The sequence below is a fragment of the Asterias amurensis genome, chromosome 5, assembly GCF_032118995.1.
Source record: "Asterias amurensis chromosome 5, ASM3211899v1".
NCBI lineage: Eukaryota > Metazoa > Echinodermata > Asteroidea > Forcipulatida > Asteriidae > Asterias > Asterias amurensis.
In genome coordinates this window covers 21,143,673-21,167,704 of record NC_092652.1, presented here as the reverse complement: position 1 = coordinate 21,167,704, position 24,032 = coordinate 21,143,673, and the positions used below count along the sequence as shown (strand labels likewise).

Sequence of the window (24,032 nt, the reverse complement as noted above, 5' to 3'; positions counted from 1 at the left end):
CCTATCTCATACTACCTTTCTCACCCCCTCTCATAAATAAAATAAACTACATGTATATTAATAATTAATATTAATAACAATGTAAATTTAATGATAGTGACTTGTATGTACTGTAATTACACTCAAATTCCCCGGTGTCTAGTCACAACAAAGCCTCATTAGAAATATTTCACAGTGTTATGTACACTGGACTCAGGAACACATGCGGGCAGTACCCGTACAAAAGATAAAACAACAAAGAAACACGTGTACACAATACACCACTGCAGTTTCACCTTTCAAGAGCGTGTCATCACTATTCATCAATACTCCTTTTTAAAACACACCAAGGCCCAATTTCACAGAGCACAAAAAGGAGCTTAGCACTAAAAAATAATGCTTACCAGAGTATTAGTCAGATTACCAACCAAAATACCATGTTAATTTCTGAGTGGTATCCTGCTCATTGCTGCTATTAAAGCAAACAATTGTTAGAAATCATTTCCTATCAAAAAAATGGTATGTCTTGACTACCAAAAATTACACATTGTGATCTTCGTTTTGAAATACTAATTGAATCACCTAAGGATGAACAAAATAACTAGAACAGAACAATAATGTAAATTAATTCCAACTCAATGAATGTTTCATTTATAAAGAGAATCTGTAGCCAAAAAAATTATATTTATTAAAAAACTAAAAAATAAATAAAAAATATTTAAAAAAGACATTGCAAGGATTGTTCAGATAAAAATGTTAAAATTAAGAAATTTAAATTGTCAAAATATCATATTTTAATAAGCCACCAAAATGTGTTCTATTGCAAAGATTGCTCAGGGAGCAAATTAAAAAAAATGAAATTGATATTCGAAAATTAAAATTGTCAAAATACTTCATTTTAAACAAGCCACATGGGGGTTTCGGGTGACGATAATTTATGAGGCACATAAATTGTATGTCCTTGGCAGGTGCTGGCGCATTGCACAAAGGATCGACGCCCCATCTCTCTTAAATGGTTCTCCCCCAGCATAGCAATGTTGTATATTGACTCAATTAAACTAGGCCACAACTCTCCGGGCCCTATCTGGTGACACACAGAGGTTGACAAAAGACTATGGCTTGATTGCCTCCCAATTGCTGGGTGACTGTGAGCCCAAAGCCTGTAAGCACAACAAATTTATTGCTTAGCAGAGAGAGGTTACCAGCCAAAATTACCTTAAGTGTACACTGTTTTGACTGGTGCCCCACTCAATTTTTGCTGAGCAAAAAATTTTGTCAAGCAACATTTTCTGCTTAACAGCTTTATAAAATTGGTCTTTTTACAAATGTATGATCTCTGGGCCATCTCATTGAGGGCCATCTGTCAATGGTTGAAGCATGGAAGACATGCAACCCCACCCCCTCTTACCCACCTGTCAAACCATATTTGTGAGGACAATTTCATTGAGCTGTTTAAGCAAAAAATAATGCTTCAAATTTTTCTGTTAAGCAAACAAAACAGACGATAACAGTCACGACTGATTCTGGTTTATGCATAATTTTTTTTGTGATAACTTACTTTTTTGATTATCCGGATGCTCACTTTTGCTCAGCAGAAATTTGTCAAGGAATATGTTCTGATTTTGTTCAAGCAGCCCCTGGGGTCAGTGTGAAGAGAATTATATTTCTGAACAAGTTGGAATGAATGTACTGGTCAAACTTCACCCTAAAAAAAACAGACTGTATACATTTATATTTGATGAACATATTTTGTGTACAAATTATAATGCTTTGCTTCTTTTATAAACTTCTGAGAGACATTTAAAGCCAGCCATTGTGACTACCAGAGGGTAGGTATCAGAACATAATAATTTTGAAGAAAGAACAATTTTTAACACATCATTCTTCTTTCAGTTTGTCATTTTACAATATCATTAGCCTATAGAATTCGATTGACCAGAAGAAGACAAAAACTGCACTGCTGCGAGACAGAGCCCCCCACCCCCACCCTGCAGCATTTGCCTTAAAGGCACTGGACATGTTTGGTAATTGTCAAAGACCAGTATTCTCACTTGGTGTATCCCAACATATGCAGAAACGACAAACCTGTGAATTTTTGGGCTCAATTGGTCATCAAATTTGCAAGAGAATAATGAAAACGAGTTTGTCGCACAAATTTGTATGCTTTCAGATGCATAATAAAAGGCTTCAGCTGAAATCTTTTATTATTTGAGTGAGAAATTACAATGTACCTCTCTCTCAAAAACTACATTACTTCAGAGGGAGCCGTTTCTCACAATGTTTTATACTATCAACAGCTCTCCATTGCTCGTTACCAATTAAGTTTTCATGCTACCAATTATTTGGAGTAATTACCAATAGTGTCCAGTGCCTTTAAGACTAATTTCAATAGCCATATCAGCAGCCAGTGATGTTAATTTCAACCGTCCCACTTCCCACCTTTGACAATGCAGTGTGTAAGTGCAGCTGCCGACCCCAATCATCACCAGCGCCTTGTCTCTCCCCTCCTCCCTACGTAACCCTCCCCCCTCAGACATCCCAAACAAAGAGAGGCCTCTGACATCCCCGACGATGCATCGATAGCTGATGTTATTGTTAGGGGCAACCCAACACTTTGCATGTCTGAGTTTTTTTTTCCAGGGAAGAGGGCATCCGCCGGAGAGGGGGAAAAAGGAAATGGGAAACATTGAAGAAAACAGAGAGCAAAGAAGCTTTGACCTCCACACTTTCCAGGTCTTTGAATATTGTAGCCCCTTCAGATGTTCTCACTTATAAATATACTATTTTGTTAGTCCGGAGGTGACAGGTTCAAATCCTGCTCTTAAGTTTACCACATCTCAACTTGCCCTGTGGAGAGCAAAGAACGGACCACCTTGAGAGGGGAAAAAAAGAAAAATAAAGCTTGAAGAAAAATGGAAAGCAAAGAGGCTTTGACCTCCACTTTCCAGGTCTAGGAAATTGTGGCCTCTTCCGATGTTCCCATTTCTAAAAAAAATATTTTTGTTCTCAAGAAAAATAACCTTGCCTGTACAAGCCTGTATGCTTCGTTTTTGAAGGGCAAGGGCACCAAGGCATTTTCTCCTTGGTTAAGGGCACCCTATGAGAAAATTGTAAATTTCTACTGGATGGAGGCAATCGCCTTCGTTGCCTCTGTGAACATTCAGGCTTTATACCAGGACAGACTCACATCTCAAAATAGATTTTGGGTTTTAAAAAATGTGTTAAAAAATTAACAAGTTTGAATTTACTGCACAAAATGAAACTGCAAGGTCAGAGTCCTCAAGAATAGGTAGAACACTTGTTTACCTGTTTACAAACACCACCACTACCTGAATCAATGAGTATATTACTTAAAACTCTGTTTTCATGAAAACATGGACTATTTCTGGTGGCCCCCTTAACTAAACATCCCAACCGATGGATTGTGCACATTTTCTGGATTAGAAAAGCCCTGCTGCGGATTGACCTAAAATAACCCCTCCCCCGAGCATGAGTGGAGGGTCCACGCATGACATCCCAAGAAATTAAAGCCACATGATGATCCGAATGTTATGAATCAATCACGTTTACCACATGAAATCATGAGAGGAATGTCATTTCTTGCGAATTCCAACCTTAAAGGAGCGTTACAGAATTGGTAAGAAACAAAAATCGTGAAGATCACAGATTTACATAAAACTTACACGGTCTAATGATGGTGATAGTAGAAAACATCCCTTGAAATAATTCTATCTGAAATTTCATATTAGATGAGAAATAAATAGTATAATTTGGGGTTTTGAGTTTATCGCTCGGTGAGCGTTTAATTCATTTTTATTTTGGCGTCGATGCAATGCAAAAGTTGTAATCCGTTTTTCACTATTCTCTCGTGACCCAGATGGCCGATCGATCTCAAACTTCCACAGGTTTGTCATTTTATGTATAATATGTTGGATTACATAAAGTGCTTACACTGCCAGCAACTGTTTTGTTAGCAAAAACCAATTCTGTAAGGTTCAAAATTAGGAACATTGCAGAACTATATGAATTTATTTTCTAGGATCACAGACTCACATAAAATGGTCTAATGATAATGATTGTAGAACACATTCCTTGAAATATTCCTGTCTGAAATGTCATATTTTATGAGAAATTAAATTTAAAAAATTTCCTGTTTGGAGTTTATTGCTCGGTGAGCGTTTTAATAATTTTCTTTTTTGAATCGATGTCATGCAAAATGTGTAAAAGGTTTTTCACTATTTTATCGTGACCCAGATGGCTGTTCAATTTCAAACTTCGACAGGTTTGTCAGTTCATGTATATGGTGGATTACATAAAGTGCTTACACTGCCAGCAACTGTTTTGTAATAGCAAAAACCAATTCTGTAAGGTTCCTTTAAACTGCGGCTATAAAAAGCTGCCCCACAAACACAGAGATAGAAGATCAATTTTGGCGATGCATGAATCGGATGAAAACAACAGCGTTTAATTCATTTTTATTTTGGCGTCGATGCAATGCAAAAGTTGTAATCCGTTTTTCACTATTCTCTCGTGACCCAGATGGCCGATCGATCTCAAACTTCCACAGGTTTGTCATTTTATGTATAATATGTTGGATTACATAAAGTGCTTACACTGCCAGCAACTGTTTTGTTAGCAAAAACCAATTCTGTAAGGTTCAAAATTAGGAACATTGCAGAACTATATGAATTTATTTTCTAGGATCACAGACTCACATAAAATGGTCTAATGATAATGATTGTAGAACACATTCCTTGAAATATTCCTGTCTGAAATGTCATATTTTATGAGAAATTAAATTTAAAAAATTTCCTGTTTGGAGTTTATTGCTCGGTGAGCGTTTTAATAATTTTCTTTTTTGAATCGATGTCATGCAAAATGTGTAAAAGGTTTTTCACTATTTTATCGTGACCCAGATGGCTGTTCAATTTCAAACTTCGACAGGTTTGTCAGTTCATGTATATGGTGGATTACATAAAGTGCTTACACTGCCAGCAACTGTTTTGTAATAGCAAAAACCAATTCTGTAAGGTTCCTTTAAACTGCGGCTATAAAAAGCTGCCCCACAAACACAGAGATAGAAGATCAATTTTGGCGATGCATGAATCGGATGAAAACAACACAGTTTGATATTTTCCCCAAACGGGTCGGCACTCTCAGAAGTCTCGGTCTAGCAATGTTTGCCGTTATGTTTTGGTCTATAGGTTAAATCATCCGTGTGTTTAGTCCGTGACGGCAAGATCAAACAATCCTCATGTGATCCAGCAATAAGTTTTTAAGGAGAGTGAAGGATATAGAGTGACGGAGAAATAAACTAATCCTATATCAAAGGGACTTCAAGGTGACAAGCCAAGGATTTGTGACAGTTTTCATTAAAGGACGGTGTTGAAATTAAGTTAAGAGGAAAACATGGAGCACACTCTACACTGTACTGTCATCAACGATGCTGGTTTGATGGTATGGGATACACTAGTAGTATCCTACATGTACAAGATCCACAGTTTACTTTCACACAAACGGTACAAGACTTTGTCAAGTCTAAACCTGTTAGTTGTCCCATAGAGCAAAGACCAAAACAGAGTTAAGGGGAAAACATGGGGAACACTGAGTGTTTTTTTTTTTTTTTTTTTTTTTTTTTAAGGAGTGCCCCCTGAAAAGACAAGCATAATATCCCATAGGGATAGCTAAGAGCTTGTTTCAACAGACCATTCCACGATAAAAAAAAAAACAAGAAGAAAAGAAAGGAGATAATGGTTATTGGACTATGCCTCACTCACTAGAAAGTGATGAGAGACACAACAACTAGCATCACCTGCAATCATAATTGCCGTAAAACAGGACATCAAAGGTGCTGGTTCGATGGTATGCAATATAAGACCCACAGGTTACTTTCACGCAAACAATAAGGGACTTTGTCAAGTCTAAACATGTTAGTTGACCTACATGTATAGAGCAAGGACCAGAAGGAGCTCATGAGGTATACAAGACTAGATGCACTCGTGTAACGAAACATGTGCTCTATTTAATTAGCTGTAAATTTGAACATAATCACGACACATTGATTAATTGATTGAATGAAAGGGTCTAATTAATGTGCATAATACAGTTACTCAATACAATGTACAGATTTACATGAGCATGCATACGTTCATCCACGGAGGTAGAAATAGCCTCCATGGTTTATCCAACTACGTACTGTGGATAAAAGCACACACATACATATGCACACACAAATTAGAATTCACATGGTATGAGGCAAAATTATATTTTGCAGAGGTGTGTTACGCATTGTGCAAGGGACCAATTTGTAGGCCTATAGACCTTCATCACGGTGTGGCCATCTTGATTTTACTCCATTCCAACTCATTGTAACCAAACTGAGGCTGGACGAAATATTAGTCTGGTGCCATGCGCAATGAATGTATTACTGTTATTGGAAACAGGGAACATGACCAAGATGGTGACAGCGTGATAAAGGTCGATAGCTTCTTATCTGCACTGATTTAAAAAATAGTAAAACACAAACGCAAATCTCAACTTCTTCCATTGAAAGACAACGACCATCACACAGGGAAAAGTTACAAAAAAACATAATTTCTCTTGATTTTTAACTACTTGAATGTTTTATGAGAATCTTCCAGTGACAAAACTAAACACCACTACTCAATTTATTTTTCAAAAATCTCTCCAGATTGTACCAAGTACCTACAAATGTGACAATCGTAAAACACAGAGTTCCAAATTCTTCCATTTACAGACAAGATCCATCGGATGATCCAACAAGGAAAAGTTACACACTCTTGATTCACAAACACTTGAATGTTAAATGAGAATCTCCAATAAAACAAAATCAAATACCAATACTCAATTTCAGTCACTAAAATCTCTCCAGGTTGCACATACACCTACAGATACAAAGTAAATTTGTAGGCGAGACACACCCCTCAGTAAACATTTACACATTTCCAGAATCTCTATGCATCCCAAAGTAACAATATTCAATATAAAAAAAAGGGTTCCACTAAATCAAGAGAAAAGAAAAAAAACATTACCGATAATTCTTTTAAGCTTATTAAGTTAAAAACCGAAAACTGTAACGCTTTCAACGGCCAGCCAGAAGAGAAAAAAACAACAACCAGTAATTAGGTTTCTTTTCCCTTCTCAACATTTGCAGGAGAACCTTTCTTCAAGAGAAAACCTCTCCAGGGCTTTCCAATAAGACTGGGGCTTGCTTTTAGTGCATCTCGCAGGACAAACCCGACAAGGCAGTATTATGAATCACTGGTCTTATCAAATTGTCAAATATAATTTTTTTTTCGGGGAGGTAGTCATCATTTCTATAATCATATATAAAAAAGGAAAATTGAGCCAGTCGGTGAAATCCCCTCCTAAATTTGAAACCCCAAGGGGCGGCTGAGTCATTTGCTAATTGTTGCTGCCCAACCGCACTCTCTTTCTCTACCTCCCTCTCGACCCTCTCGCCTGACCTGAGCTCGGTGATAGTATCTGTTTCAAGTTTATGGTTCATTTCAGTTCAGTATATGGATTTTATATAAAAAAAAGACTGGTAAATTTCATCTGGAGATTTATTTGATAAAGATGCTGAGAGAGGTTTATTGGAACTTGAGTAATTCACTCATTTGGTGGATTCTTAATGCATAATATAAAATTTATTACTTTTTGCCCCCTGATGATAAGTGGGCAGCTTGCTCTTTTAGAATTCTAAGTAAATTTATTCAAGCACCTGTTTTTTATTTCTTTCAAAAGCAGCGAGTTTTCTAGAGTATTATTGTTAGCTAGTAGAAGCTTTTATTTGTTTGTTTATTTTCCTCTTATTTATTTATTTATTTAGTTTAAGTTTATATTTTAATGTTACTTTTAGTTTACTTTTTATTTTATTTTATTTATTTTATTTTTTATGTTTCACATGTGAAAATTCTTTTGTACATACATTTTTTTCATTTCAATCATGCATTGTACAGATGTAATACCGGTACATGAGCAATTTTCAATACTCCAATATATAATATCCGAACTAATATCTTACTCCTGGCTACAGCCAGAAACATAAGATCTTTGTCTACAGAAAACAGGGAAATTTCCTCCCTAAATTCAAACCATGTTACTTAGAGCAAAAACTACCAATCCCCTAGAAATACTAATATTCTGTATAGACTGCAAAACTGTTGCACATCATAATTTCATTCAGTACAAGCACCGTTTCTTTAATGTAAAACTGCTTTAAAATCAGTATGCATCCCAAAGTTGTTTGGACGCAAAGTGCGTACGTTTTGGTGTAAAAAAATACATACATTGAGCAAGTTTGTTCCTGATTTTATAAGCATTAAATTATAAATTTCATGCACTACAGATCTTTAACAGCAATTCAAATTCAGATTTAATTTTGTTTTCTAATTTCAGCTTTTAAACATTAGAAATGAAGTACCTTATCTTTAAGAAGCCAAAGTCATGGATCCATATGGCGAACCTTCAGTCCGATAAACCCCCTGTTGTCAGCGACCAAAATAACACCATAAATCACCAGACAGATTCAGTCAAAGTAAACTCTCACGGTCAACAGTACGTGATCACATGAACGTTGAGCTCTTCAGATTCACGAAGAGAGAGACAGAGAGAAGAAAAAGTCCAGACGAAAGGGCTCTGTTTTCACTGAAAACACTCCACACAGGCCATCTCCAGATGAATTGATGGATGAAGCAAGACGCTGCTCCTTATCCCTCTTGCAACTGCGTCCAATCACTGCATCTCATACACACTAGACAGTCCTCTCGCTCCCCCCTGTGTAGAATCTCTCAAGACGTTTGTTTCTTTCGACTTGATTTCACTCTAACAAGAGGTGATCTCACGGTCTGGGGTACATTAACTACACAATGGCCCGCGTCTTTTGTACTTATCGTTATTTCCCTCCGTTTCTTCAATCATCCCCTCTGATGTTCATGATCGTTATTGATTTTAAATTATATGAGAAATGCCTCGGACGAGTCATGCGAAGAGAAGAGAGAGGGGGGGGGGGGGGTTAAGAGCCCTTTTACAAGGGATTCGTGCTTGTACATTCGGCGAGATCCTGGTGCGTTTCAATTGTTTTCCAGCCCTGTGGCTATTTTAAGCCTCTGCCATGATTGCACTTGATCCAATGTGCGGCTTCATCCAGCGTAATTATTATTTTCTCACTTGGGAGGATTTTTAGGTCTATGGGTGGGATGATAAATGCAAATTTTTTGTCGGGGGCTCTTAAGAAATTAACGAATTAATCCAGTTACTGTGTTCAAAGATTGGATTCACCCTTCTCGGTTGGATTTAATCACCTACTGTTTAGATCTTTGTGTAAGAAGGAGAAGGGAAACAACTTGATGGTGTGCATTTAATTATAATTTTGGATTTGCTGGTTAAGGTAGAACTGTTGATGAACCAGCGTCTGAATTGTTTGAAGCCAAATGTTTGGTTTGAACTCAAAGGAAAATCAAGCAGATTAAATCAGGAAGATCAAATACAGTATTTTAAAATAATTATGTTAAACGTGCATAGAATATTATCTGGCATCTCTGGTCGTATTGAGGGCAGCATATCAACGGACACAGCACAACTTCCCAAAACTTGGCTATATGTGTATGTGTGATCTTTGGAGATTCAAAATTTTCAATTTTATTGAATTGGAATCAATGGTGGACTTCAGACAAAATAATTTTGCAGAATAACTCACTAAGTATAATAAGTAGGCTTTCAGATAAAAATTACAAAAAATTTCTTTTGTAAAATACAGAGATTATAGGAGCCGAGGAGTTCATGCATTGGGAGAGTAGAACTCTATGAAAATAAGCCGCACCAGATTTAAGAAATAAGCCAAGGGAAACCAGAAAGGAAGCCAGAAAACTCAATTGAACCTAGAATCAATATTGACAGTGAATTGGTCTGGCAATGACCCAGATATATACACCATTATGCACACTGTTTTATAAAGGTCAAAGTGTTGAAAAACTATGTGCATTGTGCCCACATTTAGGGATAAGCAGGACCGTATAAATCGTAGCACTGTTAAAATACAGTAGAAATTTGCAAGACTTGAGCAACAACAAAAAGAAGCTTTTTGCAACAGGCCTTAATCACTGTACAGTCAGTCATGTCACTCATTTTTTTTTATCAAATTATAAATCTATAAACAATTATGATGCAACTTGCTAACAATGTTTAAACACTGACATTCTGCTCGGGGAGGGGGCTACCCCAATAAACAGAGCCACTAAATAGTAGCTTAATTTTGAAGAATTTTTGCAAAGAAATATCAACCTACACATTACTTTGCTCTGAAAAAATAGCAAGAGAAGTAGTCACAAATAAAATCATACCAATTCAGCTGAAAATGCATTTTCGAAGCGAAAAGGACCATTTCTGCTTTCAGGGCTACACTGTGCACGTACTAAGCTGCATTTTAGGGTTACAACTACTGAACAATTACAATAAAATGCTGCTTACATTACAATAACTTCTAATTGCAGAATTTGGCAGGGAGCCAGTCGCAAACCATACATATCAGATGGTACTTTGGTTGGTTACACTACAGAGCAAGGGTCCTTACTGTGTTGAGTTACCACGAACATTGAGGTCCACAAGTCTAGTCTTTGACTTGGTAAATCTGGGCTTAAAAGCAAACTCGTGTACTGTATGGTTAAACTACAGAGGAAGGTAAAGTATGGTTTAAAGGCATTGGACACTATTGGTAAGTGTCGAAGACTAGCCTTCACAGTTGGTGTATCTCAACATATGCATAAAATAACAAACCTGTGAAAATTTGAGCTCAATTGGTCGTCGAAATTGCGAGATAATAATGAAAGGAAAAAAACACCCTTGTCACACGAAATTGTGTGCGTTTAGATGCTTGATTTCGAGACCTCAAGTTCTAAATCTGAGGTCTTGAAATCAAATTCGTGGAAAATTACTTCTTTCTCAAAAACTATAGCACTTCAGAGGGAGCCGTTTCTCACAACGTTTTATACCATCAACCTCTCCCCATTACAGGTCACCAAGAAAGGTTTTATGCTAACAATTAATTTGAGTAATTACCAATAGTGTCCACTGCCTTTAACCATAGAGCAAGGGTTTAACCATGGAGGTACATGTACACAAGTCTCTTTTTTGGCTTGGTAAATCTAGGCTAAGCAAACTTGTGTACATGTTGTACGTGTGCTCATACAGTATGAGTACATACTGCTCAGTAAAGTAGCTGAATGAAATTGAGACCAGCTGTCAATCAATCAGTGAATAAATAATTGGAGGACCACACTGTGTTCTCACCAATCTGCATTCCAGCATGTCTCACCAGCTAGAGGTATATCAACCTTCCACTCTGTGTACATTGTGTAGTACTAGAGGGTTTATTATTAAGTCTTGGTACAAGACTTGTAAGTTACCATACGTTACAAGCATCCTGACCTGTCGTTATTCAACTCTCCTTGCTCTATGGTTTCATTAACCTTACTTTAGCCTATATATGTAGGAAGCGCCCCTAAAAAGTGCCTGCAAGCGGTGACTATGCAGTAGTAGTGCAATGATCATGTAACAAAGATCCGCTGATCCCATTTTGCCCTAAGACTAATTAATAAGCAGAGAGTTTTGCGATGCTCGCAAATCCTGCTGGAATCTTTTGGTTGCCATCTTAGATACATGTCAAAGTACGGTCAACAAAAGCAAACATTCTACAATACTGTCCAAGTACAACTTCAAGTCCCGGATCTTCACAATTGAAGGAACGATGTCAATTTTGTTTCGCAACAAGGACTTTCTGGCAAAAAATCTTAAAGTCTATGCTGGTAACTTTTTGTCAAGGAGCCAAATCTAAGACAAAAGACAACAACTATTTTGTGTGCAACGGCTCAATACACTAGTTTAAAAATGCATCCATGGGCTGATCTGTACAATCTATGTGTACATGTACGCTATACAGCACTATGGACAACATAATGAATGCAAGGTATAGATATAGTATTACCACATAGTACTACATGTACTGTATAGCTTTCTTGACTTACAAGTTTCCTCCACAAAACAAAAATATTGTGACATTACCACATCTTGTGAGCACATGTTCCCAACAACAAAGCCCCCAACCCATAATAAGCCCATTAAAGCTGCCTAATGACAATCCAAAGCGACAGGACGATCAATGGTAAAGCCAACGTCTCGTCTGTCTCTGTCTCTTCTAACATCCGATGAAGAGTCGGCTTTAGAGCCGTCCAATCAATACCCAGGCAGCAGAGTTATGCCAAATCAGCGAGACGCACTTCCACGGGTCCTCCGTACGGACCAACGACACGGATCTTGGTCAGACATCTTGTAAGGAGAGGGGGAGCCAGAGATAATGCCCACAGGCAAGAGATTCCATCTTGTGTTACGAGAAACTGTCCTGGAACCCTGAGATTTATTTATTTTTCATATCCGATTTCGCTGCACTTTTGGGGCACTCAAGAAATTCCCTGTGCACCATATTGCAACTGCATCATTTTGAAATTACACAAGACATGTGTATTAGGTGTGTTCCTGTATAAATTACTGCCGTAGACTTGGTGGGGGAAAAAATCTTCAGTGAGGACTAAATGTAATTTGTGTATACTGAGCATTTTAAACGTTATGTTCTGCTAACCATTAAGTGTGTTCGATTAAATTTATTTACTTAACTTGATTAAAGCCTTTTTATGAAGAAAGTGTCACAATTTCCGCCCCAAAAATCATTGCAAATCTAGATTTAAATAGATTAACCTAGATATGACCATGTGCCCCTAAGATGTACATGTGGTGCATTTCAATGCACTGCGTGGTACTATATTTACAATCCTAGTTAAACCAGGTTAGAATTCATCCAAATCTCAAACAAATCTTTAACAAATTCATACTGAAGACCAAATTGACACAGATTCTAAGTTCGCTCCCTCTATTTTAGTATTTAAGTAAAAACTCTTTTTGGCAGCATTTAGGTACTTTCCTAGTTAATCAGGTCAGAACTCATCCAAATCTCAAATAAATAAATAATAATTAAACTGAAGACCAAATTAACACAGATTCCAAACAGAAATCTTAGGTCCCCATCACACGTTGATTTCGCTCACGTCTGAAGCAAAAACTTCTGCTAGCAGAAGATTTTTTTTGTAGCATTTGGAAATATTTGAGAAGATTTCACTAGGGACCTTGGACAGTCCAAACATTGTCGAAGTTGAACTGCAAATTCCAAAGTTTCACAACCATGAAAAAATAAAGCAAGAGATCCCTGCTAAATTGCAATCATGCGAAAAAGGACTTTTACTTCATAAGCTCCACACTCCACAAAGCACAACTCATTATCTTTAAAACAGCAACAGGGCACGTAATAAAAAATTACAAAGACTGTAGTCAAAATACAAATGTTTTTTTTTCTCCAAACTCTGGAGTCTGTAATATAGCAACCAGCATGGTGATTTTTTTCCTCCACCAAGTCAACAAATACACATATTGTCCATAGAAAGCACCAAGTACAAAACTGCTCTTGCGTCTTACTCTACAGGATTCGAACCCACACCCTGATGACTCAACCACCGAAAATTAACACTGGAACGCTTCAAATAGTACACCACTAAGTCTGGACACGCCACACTAAACAATCTGTGCATCCCATCAGTACTTTAATATCCCCAAAGTTTCTAATTCCAGCATCACACCTGTATCAATCAAGCCTACACCATACCCCAGGCCTGGACTTAACCTCCGCTAAATTGGGAGCGTATGCCTCCAGGAAATGATAAGCCACATCGAGGGTGAAACCCGAGTTCGCAACGCTTGATCCAACAATGGAGCCATGCACTGGCAATCGGTCTGAACAGCCCTTTAAAATTGCCCAGCACGACGGTTGACAGGTACCTTTAATTAGAAACAGGGAGGCAAATCCCATTGATGAGTGTACTTTGTGTGTACTTTGACACCTCGATGGACGAAAAACTCCATCTTTATTAGTTCTTGATATTTTTGGTTTAAATGGCTGTTCTCCGGATATCTCAAATACTCTCATAAGCTAAGAAACCACACTTGGGTTCGAAAGGAAATAGTCGTGCCTATTCTTTAGATTTTAAATGAGAATCAGTATTAAGGTGTACACCTCGATGGACGAAAAACTCCATCTTTATTAGTTCTTGATATTTTTGGTTTAAATGGCTGTTCTCCGGATATCTCAAATACTCTCATAAGCTAAGAAACCACACTTGGGTTCGAAGGGAAATAGTCGTGCCTATTCTTTAGATTTTAAATGAGAATCAGTATTAAGGTGTTCCTTATAAAAAGGGGTGATTGCAGCATGGTGAGGAGAAAAGTCTTACTGCAGGCCTTGAATTACACACATGGCCTCTGTTGCCCCTGGTCTTGGCCTTGATGCCCCTTCAAAAGTTTCCTTCATACTTAAAGATTTTCCAATTGAAGTACCCTTTGCAAAATGAAAATGACATTGCCCTTCACAAACGAAATTCCAGGTCTGTTACTGCGAGGATTGTTATGACTTTGGGATTTTGACGGTTTATCATAACGAAAATATTCCCAGGAGGACAAGGAAAATAAACAATGTTAACATTAATCATTACACAAAATGGAAATGACGATGGTTTGGGCCTACTGTGATTAACCATGGAAGTAGAAATAGACAGACACTAAATTAAGGTTTAACTGAAACCATCAGCATCCATGATTAAAATGCATCAACTTTGCAGAATGATTAAAATGCATCAACTTTGCAGAATGCAGGGTTGACAATTATGTTTACATTCATTTCTCTTTTTCACATTTAGGCCTTCTTTGTTAATAATATGTCTAATGTTATTTCTTTCTTTTTTCCTAATTTTGTTTTCTACAAGAGAAATGAAGAGAAAAAATAAATTAGCGTGATTGATTAACAGTTTGACTACAGTGTGACTTGAGTCTGTCCCACCATGCTTGAGTCATGCCAATTAACTTGACTGTTTCACGCCGTTCGAGCAAAAATTTAATAAATGTACGTGAGGTACATCTTGTACTTCAGGGCTCAAATTTCAAGAAAATGTCTAATGCACAATAAGACAGGTTTGTAGCTCACTACTTTCTGTGAACCAGAACATCCAGAAATATAGAAAAATACTGTTTTATTTTCCGTGTGCTTTTCTGATTTTTTAAAGGCAGTGGACAGTGGACACTATTGGCAACGGTCAAAGACCAGTCTTCTCACTTTGTGTATCTCAACATATGCATAAAATAACAAACCTGTGAAAATTTGAACTCAATTGGTCGTCGAAGTTGCGAGATAATAATAAAAGGAAAAAACACCCTTGTCATTCGAAGTTGTGTGCTTTTAGATGGTTGATTTCGAGACGTCGAATTCTAAATCTGAGGTCTCAAAATCAAATTTGTGGAAAATTACTTTTCGAAATTTATGTCACTTCAGAGGGAGCCGTTTCTCACAATGTTTTATACCATCAACCTCTCCCCATTACTCGCCACAAACTAAGGTTTTTTGCTAATAATTATTTTGAGTAATTACCGATAGTGTCCACTGCCTTTAAGCCTGTAGACAACAGGCCTGGACAATCACGATGCCCACAGAGGCCATGGCTTTCGTTGCCCTGGTCTTGGCCTTGGTGCCCCTTCAAAAGTTACCCATTGACTTTAAAGGAACACGTTGCCTTGGATCGGACAGGTTGGTCTATTAAAAGCGTTTGAAACCGTTTGTTATGAAATGCATATGGTTAGAAAGATGTTTTAAAAGTAGAATATAATGATCCACACAAGTATCACTCGAAATTGCACGGTTTTCCTTTTACGTCGCGAACTATCACGGTCGGCCATTTATAGAGGGGTCAAAATTTTGACTCCCATAAATGGCCGACTGTGTTAATCGACAGGGTAAAAAGAAAACCGTGCAATTTCGAGGCATATTTGTGTAGATCATTGTATTCTACTTTTACAATATCTTTCTAACCATATACATTTGACAACAAACGGTTACAGAACGATTTTCAAAGACCAACTCGACAGATCCAAGGCAACGTCGTGTTCCTTTAAGATTTGCCAACGGAAGTGTCCTTTGCAAGAAGAAAATAGCCTTGCCCTTGCAAAAATGAAATTCCAGGCCTGAGGCAACATTTGAATGTCAAAGACAAGTACCCACACTTTTTGTGAATCGACATTAATAAGAAATGAAATTAATAAATTATTGAAAAGATCAGAAATATCAAATGAGAAGTTAAGACCAGTCGGTCATCAGAGTGACGCTCTACGTTTTGACACCCCTGTGCTCTGACAACCCTAATCCGATAACCCCTCATGATCTACTCGCCAGAGTTAGGGTTAGGATTAAGACTTTAGGGGCGTCAGAATTTAGGTGCGTCAGAAGGAACCATAGAGCTATAGTCGGAACATACATGTATGTATGTAAGTGTAGCCATCACAGTTATGAGACAATAGTGAGTGGTCCCTGGCAGAAAAACAAAATTATGTTTTTACAATTTTCATAACATCAAGTTTTGCACTAGAGAGATCAAAACTTATTGTATTTAGGTCTATAGGTTTAGGCCTAATAATTTCTCAGAAATCGCAGCATTTCTCAGAAATCGCAGCATTTCATGCAAGAATATTTCAGGGTAAAATTGTTGCCATGACCAATTGACAAGACCATGTAAGATGCGCAAATCTGTGAATTTTTTCAACATTTATTTTAGATTCTCACTCTGACCAATGTTTTGCACACCCTCTAATGGGGGGAGATTCAGAGTTGAAATCTAACCAATCTGCTAAAACTAAGGCCAGTGGTCTATTGTTTATCCCATAATTGCGCTTCATTGCAAATCTTAACAGTCCACGAATGTATCTTTAACGAACCAGAGTTATTGCTCTGTTCACAAACAATGCATTTAGGTCAAACGATTGAGTTTGAAAGTTAAGTACTCGCTGTAAAAAATCAGCAAAACAAGTCACTGCAGAGAAAAAAAATAGATTACCACAACCTATGACTCTAACTAACAAGTAATATCGATTGAAAAATTGAAACTGACTGCGAATGGATATTAAATCACTTGACTCCAATAATGTCTCTGTCATCGCAGACATTGCCCGGGCCATGTTGATTTCCCCCAGAAGCCCAGATTGCCATTACTGCACATGAGGCTTTACCAATTGACACTAGCCTTGCCTCAGTGATATCATATCAAGACTGATCACCTCCCATTAAGCACAAAATACCACTTCTTCTTTTTTTTAAGGTGGCTTCATTTTTTATTTTTGCCATTGTAGCTTTATTTGACTTTAAAGACACTGCACGTTATTGGTAAACTCAAAATAATTGTTGGCATAAATACTTACTTGGTAACAAGTAATAGAGAGCGTTTGATATTATAAAACATTGTGAGAAATGACTCCCTCGAAGTAGCGAAATTTTTGAGAACAGAGGTTATTTTTCATTCAAATAATAAAATATTTCAGGCCTGAAGCATTTTATTACGCGCCTGAAAGCACACAAATTTGTGCAACAAGGGTGTTTTTCTTTCATTATTCTCTTGCAACTTCGATGATCAATTGAGATTTCACAACGTTTCACAGATTTGTTATTTTATAAATATTGGGATCATACATGTACACCAAGTTGGGAATACTAGTCTTTGACAATTATCAAATGTGTACCTTCCCTTTAAGGGTAAACTTTGTGCATATTGTTCCCTTGGTTGTTGGGAAGGCAATTTGTCTTGGTCCACTTCAGATTGTTTATTTCTGATTAGAATACCTTGGTTATCTGGATTGGGTCAAGTTGAATGACAGCAGTCAGTTTAGTTGTTACTAGGCACAACACGCTTGCTTTAGCCATTCCCTGCTCTGTGTTCCCTGTTCATGCTGTAAGGATTCTCCCCAGGATTTGTCAATAATGTGGAGCATTTTCAACCCAAATTTTTCAAGTTTAGTATTCTTGAAATAAAGAATAATTGTTATATTTAAAGAATTTGTTTTATTGTGTTTAAAGACATTGAACACTATTGGTAATTGTCTCAGACCAGTCTTCTCACTTGGTGTATCTCAACATGCATAAAATAGCAAACCTGTGAAAATTTGAGCTCAATCAGCCGTCGAAGTTGCGAGATAATAGTGAAAGAAAAAACACCCAGTTGTCACACGAAGTTGTATGCTGTCAGATGCTTGATTTCAAGACCTCAAAATTTTATTTCTGAGGTCGGAAAATTACTTCTTCCTAAAAAACTACGTCACTTCAGAGGGGGCCGTTTCTCACAATGTTTTTTACTATCAACCTCTCCCCATTACTCGTTACCAAGTAAGGTTTTATGCTAATAATTATTTTGAGTAATTACCAATAGTGTCCACTGCCTTTAAGATTTGTTTGCATTTATACCCATACTGGTTGGAAAGCAGTTTGCAACAGTAGTGAAGTCATGTCATCTTAGGTCCAACTCTCAGCTCACCAATCTTCCAGATCAATTCATGACAGACAGATATCAATTGAGTTGATAAATTGCCTGTGCAAACTGCACAGCAAGACATTAATTTCCCTCCCCACCAGGATGCATGCACCAAAGCAATGGATTAAAAGCTTGACCCCTCGCTGGGACACGCTTGCATCAGAAAAATCACTCAGGATCTCCTTTTCACCTGGTCTAAGCGGTTCCCTGGGCTGAGTTAAGTGGGTTTACAATTAGTATGCTTGTGGTATATATGAGGTATCGTATGGATGAAACATGGCAACTTGAAACGCTACAAGTCCGGGCCCAATTTCACAGAGCTGCTTAAAGGGTACTTTTTCAAAATGTCCATAGATTTAAATAAAACTTACAGGGTTTGAAGATAATGATAGAGGAAAGCTTCCCTTCAAATATTACTGCTGAGGTTCTGTAGTTTTTGATTAATGAGTAAAACAAGTCACAAAATAATTTTTGTCTCAGGAAGAGGAAAAATTATTATAGCATGTTAAATCCCATTAACCAGTTATGATATTATACCATAACCATAGCATAACTGGTTAATACGTTTTACATGCTAAAATTATTTGTTTTACTCATTTCTCAAAAACTACAGCACTCAGTAAGTAAAATTTCAAGGGAAGCTTTCTACTATCACAATCTTTAAACTGTGTAAGTTTAATGTAAATCTGTGGACATTGTGTTTTGTTTTAGGAAAAGGTACATGGATAGACCCTTTAAAGCGAGGGTATACTAAACCTTTGGTAATTACTCCAAAAACTAATGACCGTAAAAACTGACTTGGTTAGAAGCACTGTAGCTGTTGATGATGTAGAACATTTCAAACAATATTTCCCTTCAACGGAATGTGGTTGTAAAAAGAGGGATTTATATAATGTTTCTGCATGAAACATTTCTCAGATTGTATTTTTATTCCAATTGTGGATTCTCCGTGGATAACCGTTCAGATTTTCAGCAATATATCTCAAGAATGCTACCACCATTGAAAATTAAATTTTCACAGGTTGTTTTTATTTGAAATAACATTTGGATTAAAACAATAAAAAAGATTCCAAAGAACTAAGGAATACATGGACAGCTAAGTACATACTTTGCCGAATTGTAAGAGTACAAACAAATGGTGTCAACATTATGTGAAGTTATTCTGCCATACAATTTGTCACTTTGTAAACAATGTGACAATATAAAATGAGTCACTCCTAGGTGATCAGCGCCTGGAATTTCATCGACTAAATTTCAAGGCCAACATCCAGAAGGAGAGAGCGCTGAGTTCCATTTAAAAATCTGAATTCTTTGGGAACATTTTCAAGAGCATCACAGGTGGGGGAATTAGAGGTAATGGCTGAGATGGGCTGATGGGAAATTAAGACCTTGTGATTGATTCATTCCAACATTGTGTAATTACACTACACTGGTACTCTGGGCCTAATTTCATAATTGCTTTTCAAACAATTGAATATATTGCTTTTAACAATTGTGTGCGAAGCAGAAATGAGCAGGATACCAGTCACAAATATTTTGTATTGATTCAGTAGTAATGTTAAAAATGCTTACATTTTCACAGTCAATTACAGTCCATGAAGAACAGTACAGTGTACCAGGTACAACTGTATTGCATAATTTGATTCACATAATGCGTTGCAGACCGTTCCTTTGAATTTTATTACTGTGTTCCACAAAAAGGCTAATTTTCCCAGGACGCACATTGTTTGGGGGCATAATATTCTACCTTTACCTTCTTAGCTTCAACCTATTTTTATGAAATGAGCATCTAATATCATAAACCAGTCATACATCCAGCTCCCGAGCGTGCCCCCCCCCCCTCCCCCAGCCCCCAAGCGACTGTAATCATCATATCCAATTTCAGTAACACTGTCTGAAGACTTAAGAAACTTTTGTGGATCTGATTTCTTTTAGTCATCATAAACGTCCAAGTGTAATTTCCGAGCTCTGCCTGCAGCATCATACTATTTCTTTTCAAACCAGTGTCCGGCAATAATGGCAGTGCGTTCGGGGGGCTGTTATAACTACAAGGGATTCGTTTTGTTAGTAATTTCTGGGGTGGGCGTAGACATCGATCATGAATACACAACTGGGCCGAGGGCGACGGAGATTGTGGACAAAGTCTTCTCAACTTTCGATAATGTACTACGACTTGGGATTTCAGTTATCATTGCGGGGTTGACGCTACAACTCCACAGAATTTTGTGTGGGTTTTTTCCCCAACAGAAATAATTTTTATTTATATTATATTTGTTACAAAGAGGAACTGGATACAATTTGTTTGCACAACAATTACTTTGGACATAAACAATGTACTTGTATGCAACGTACCTCTGTCTATATTTTTATTTAAAAATACACCAATCTACTAAAGGCACTATTTAACTAACAGAAATTATTCCTTAATTTTTTTTTATTTCGGTCTGTTAAAAAAAGTTTATAATGCAGAAATGTACAAAGTGTAAAATAAAATCTTCATTTATAATAAAACCAACGATATGTCTTATTTGAATGTCTTTTTGGTGAAAATTAGTGAATTTTATGACACTGAAAAATGCTTGACAAAATAACATCCCACAGTGATATTAAAATAACAATTATTTTCCTTGTTCAATTGATGATTTTCAGCTCATCAAAATATTCCTGCGTTAAAATCACACTCAGAAATCTACCCAAAAATCCATTCTAGTTTTAAGAAGCACTGCGTGCACCGTATTATAGCCACCTACAACCAACACACTAAACAACATTTCTATGTCTGGGGCGATGTGGGATTAACAATTGAGGATTAAGCTAAATAAAGGATTGACTGTCTGCGAGAATGATCCAGTCAATGAAAAAAGTTAAGCCCAGCCTTGGCACGATCAGCATTTATCATGCTTCTCTCTTTGAGTACTGGTCAATGCGGTGCAAATCTGATAAGCTGGCAAATACCTACACTCACACCATAGTCTACATGTATGTAGTTGAAGCGCTCTCCCTATTAAAACACTAACAGAGATCCTCTGACAAAATGTTAGATTAAACACCTACTGTATGTAAGGACCAGACGCATATTTGATTCTGTATTGCAACATCATTTGTCAACTTGCTTCATTAGTAGAGAATGGACTAGTGTTGGAGTGTTGTAGTAATTGATGAACCTACTGTACTTTCAATATTTTAACACTTATATAGGCCCTAATTCACACTTTGGTGAAGAAAGACTCGCGAGGAAACAAATCACAACTTCTGCCGTGTGGTCCCTCAACATGAAAAAGCAACAATAATATTTTCTTGTAAAAGCCTGCATGGAAACTTTTTGGGCCGAAAAAACACTTTTCACATTTTTCGGAAAAGTCCACAGAACAAGTATTTAAGTGCTTGATAAATGGGGGAAATGCTAGTTTGCACATTTAATAATTGTGAAAAAAAAAACCAAGCTTTTCCCTCATTTAATTTGATATCTAATAACTGTGTTATCACTCCACTCAGTTAGATTGACATTGAGCGAAGGGCGTATGCTGTTAAATGCATTAATGTGCAGGCTTTGAACTTTACTCTTGAAAGGGCACATCAATATTCCTCTGGCAATAAGAGGTACTCTAATGAGGAAAATGTAAATTGGTATTGGACCTTTGCAAATGGCATTAACAGCAAAATAAAGGGCACCACGGCACTTGTTGTGGGTGTTGTTGGTTTATTCAAGGCCCGTTTGTTGATGATAAGGTTTATCGCCAATAGCAAAATATCAAGAGAGGGCGCTGTTAAACACACACAAAGATAACGGTGATGCGTGCTCGAGTCGTGCATGACAACATACACCGCGTAGCAAACTGCCCCATATGCCTTCCCACAACGCATTGCGGTTCTGACTTCTGAATCGCGATAAACCTTATGGAGAGGTCCCTCTGAAAAATGTCTGTACTCTGTCACCACTTTCTCACTCATTACAGTAAATAAGATACTATTTTATTTCATAACCAGTAAAAAAAACTAGTAGCAGGTTATGTTTCAGAAACGGTCCCTCTTTAAAAACTACTAACTATTTACCAAATTAAAAACAAATCTACTATTTACTAACTATTTTTAACAGCTGTCCATACTGAAGTTTTCTAATAATCCCCAACAATTTCTTAACATGCCTGTAAATTTAATACATACCCGTCTATAAACCCATCTCCATCACTATCGCACGTCTGGAAAAGTCGTCGCAATCTACCTTCCTCGCTCGTGCTATTGGAGTCGCAATGCGTGTGATCCCCGGCGGAGGATCCAGAGCAACTGCTCCCGACAGATCCACGGTCCGACCCGCTGCTCGACGAGAAGTCGTCGGTGTTGTTTCCACCACCGCAGAATTTCTCTGAAATGTCTGTCCTGTTTTCTCCTGGATTTCTCTCCATGTCCGTATGACCATTAACGACGTGTATCTATTGTGTCATATTCCGTACAAGATAATAAGGATTTCCGAGACGTTAAAGGTCCTCAAATTGGCATATTTTGGCTAGCACGTTTTGTGTACATTACAAATCTACACTTTATGTGCACACACTGTTTGGGAAATGTGTTCGAACGGACGTGTAGTTAGTGTCACATGTCATCATCATTGCATCAAGTGTCTATGAAAACAAACTTTATAGATGAGTTTTCATTGTTTAGTTTTTGGTTTGGGTTTTTTTGCAAGAGGAAATTTCGTGTGTGTTTTTTGTTGCCATGTCATAATACTACATTTTTTACGGATGTTCATTCATCGATGTCCTTGCTCTATGCATGGAAGTACTCATTTCTACCTCCATGCTCTATTTATTATGTTTTTTTTCCCATTATACTTCTGTTTATGGCAAATTCATTGTAAAAAACACATTTTGCGGTAACAATTACACTGATAATCAACGGTTCCTGTTTGTAATTAAATATGATTTTTATTATTTTAAAAACTAAAATTGAAAACTTTATTAAACAACAATGAGTTTGTAATGTTTCGCAAAGTTATTGAAACAAAATGTTGTATTCCTTCAAGATGTTTTTTTTTTAGGGGGTTCATCACCATCTACTTGTTACAAAGTCTATAATATACGAGAAGAGCCGTCAAAAGAGGGCGCTTGCCAACATTCCTTTAAAAGATGTAAAGGTTCAAAAATCAACGCAAGGTGGCGGTATGTTGTTTAAGGGGTCAGACAACACATACATAAAGGTTGTTTATGGAGATTGTATGTGGTCAGCAAGCTGCCATACACCGGTGTATGTAGCACTGTATACTCAGTACTTTCCCGAGTCCTGTGAAAAACAATCACAGGCATTTTACTCGGATGGGATTCGAACCCACGACATTTGCAATTCTAGAGCAGTGATAATAACTCTGTTTTTGTTTTCACTTTCGTCCCATGAACTCTCAAATTAGATTGAAGATGATTTAAAAATTGATGTTTACAAGTGTTTATTTTTAGGCAATTTGCCATGATTTTTTACTGAAGTAGTTCAGAGCTCTCACAATTAGATAAATATTTCTTAAGTTTATTCATTGTCAGATGATAAACAAGCCTGCGAAATTGAAAATATTGGGCTCAAATTGGTTATCGGATTTGCATATTT

At 37.1% G+C, this 24,032-nt stretch overlaps 1 protein-coding gene across 1 annotated transcript in view; it reads right to left on the bottom strand.

Annotated features, from left to right (window-relative positions):
• Positions 1-22,956, bottom strand: part of LOC139937043 (colorectal mutant cancer protein-like) — a 114,837-nt gene extending 91,881 nt beyond the window's left edge. The window contains exon 1 of the mRNA XM_071932005.1: positions 22,605-22,956. Within this exon, the coding sequence (XP_071788106.1) occupies positions 22,605-22,843 (239 nt within the window). The 5' untranslated portion in view covers positions 22,844-22,956. The remainder of the gene's footprint in view (positions 1-22,604) is intronic.
• Between the last annotated feature and the right edge of the window lie 1,076 nt (positions 22,957-24,032).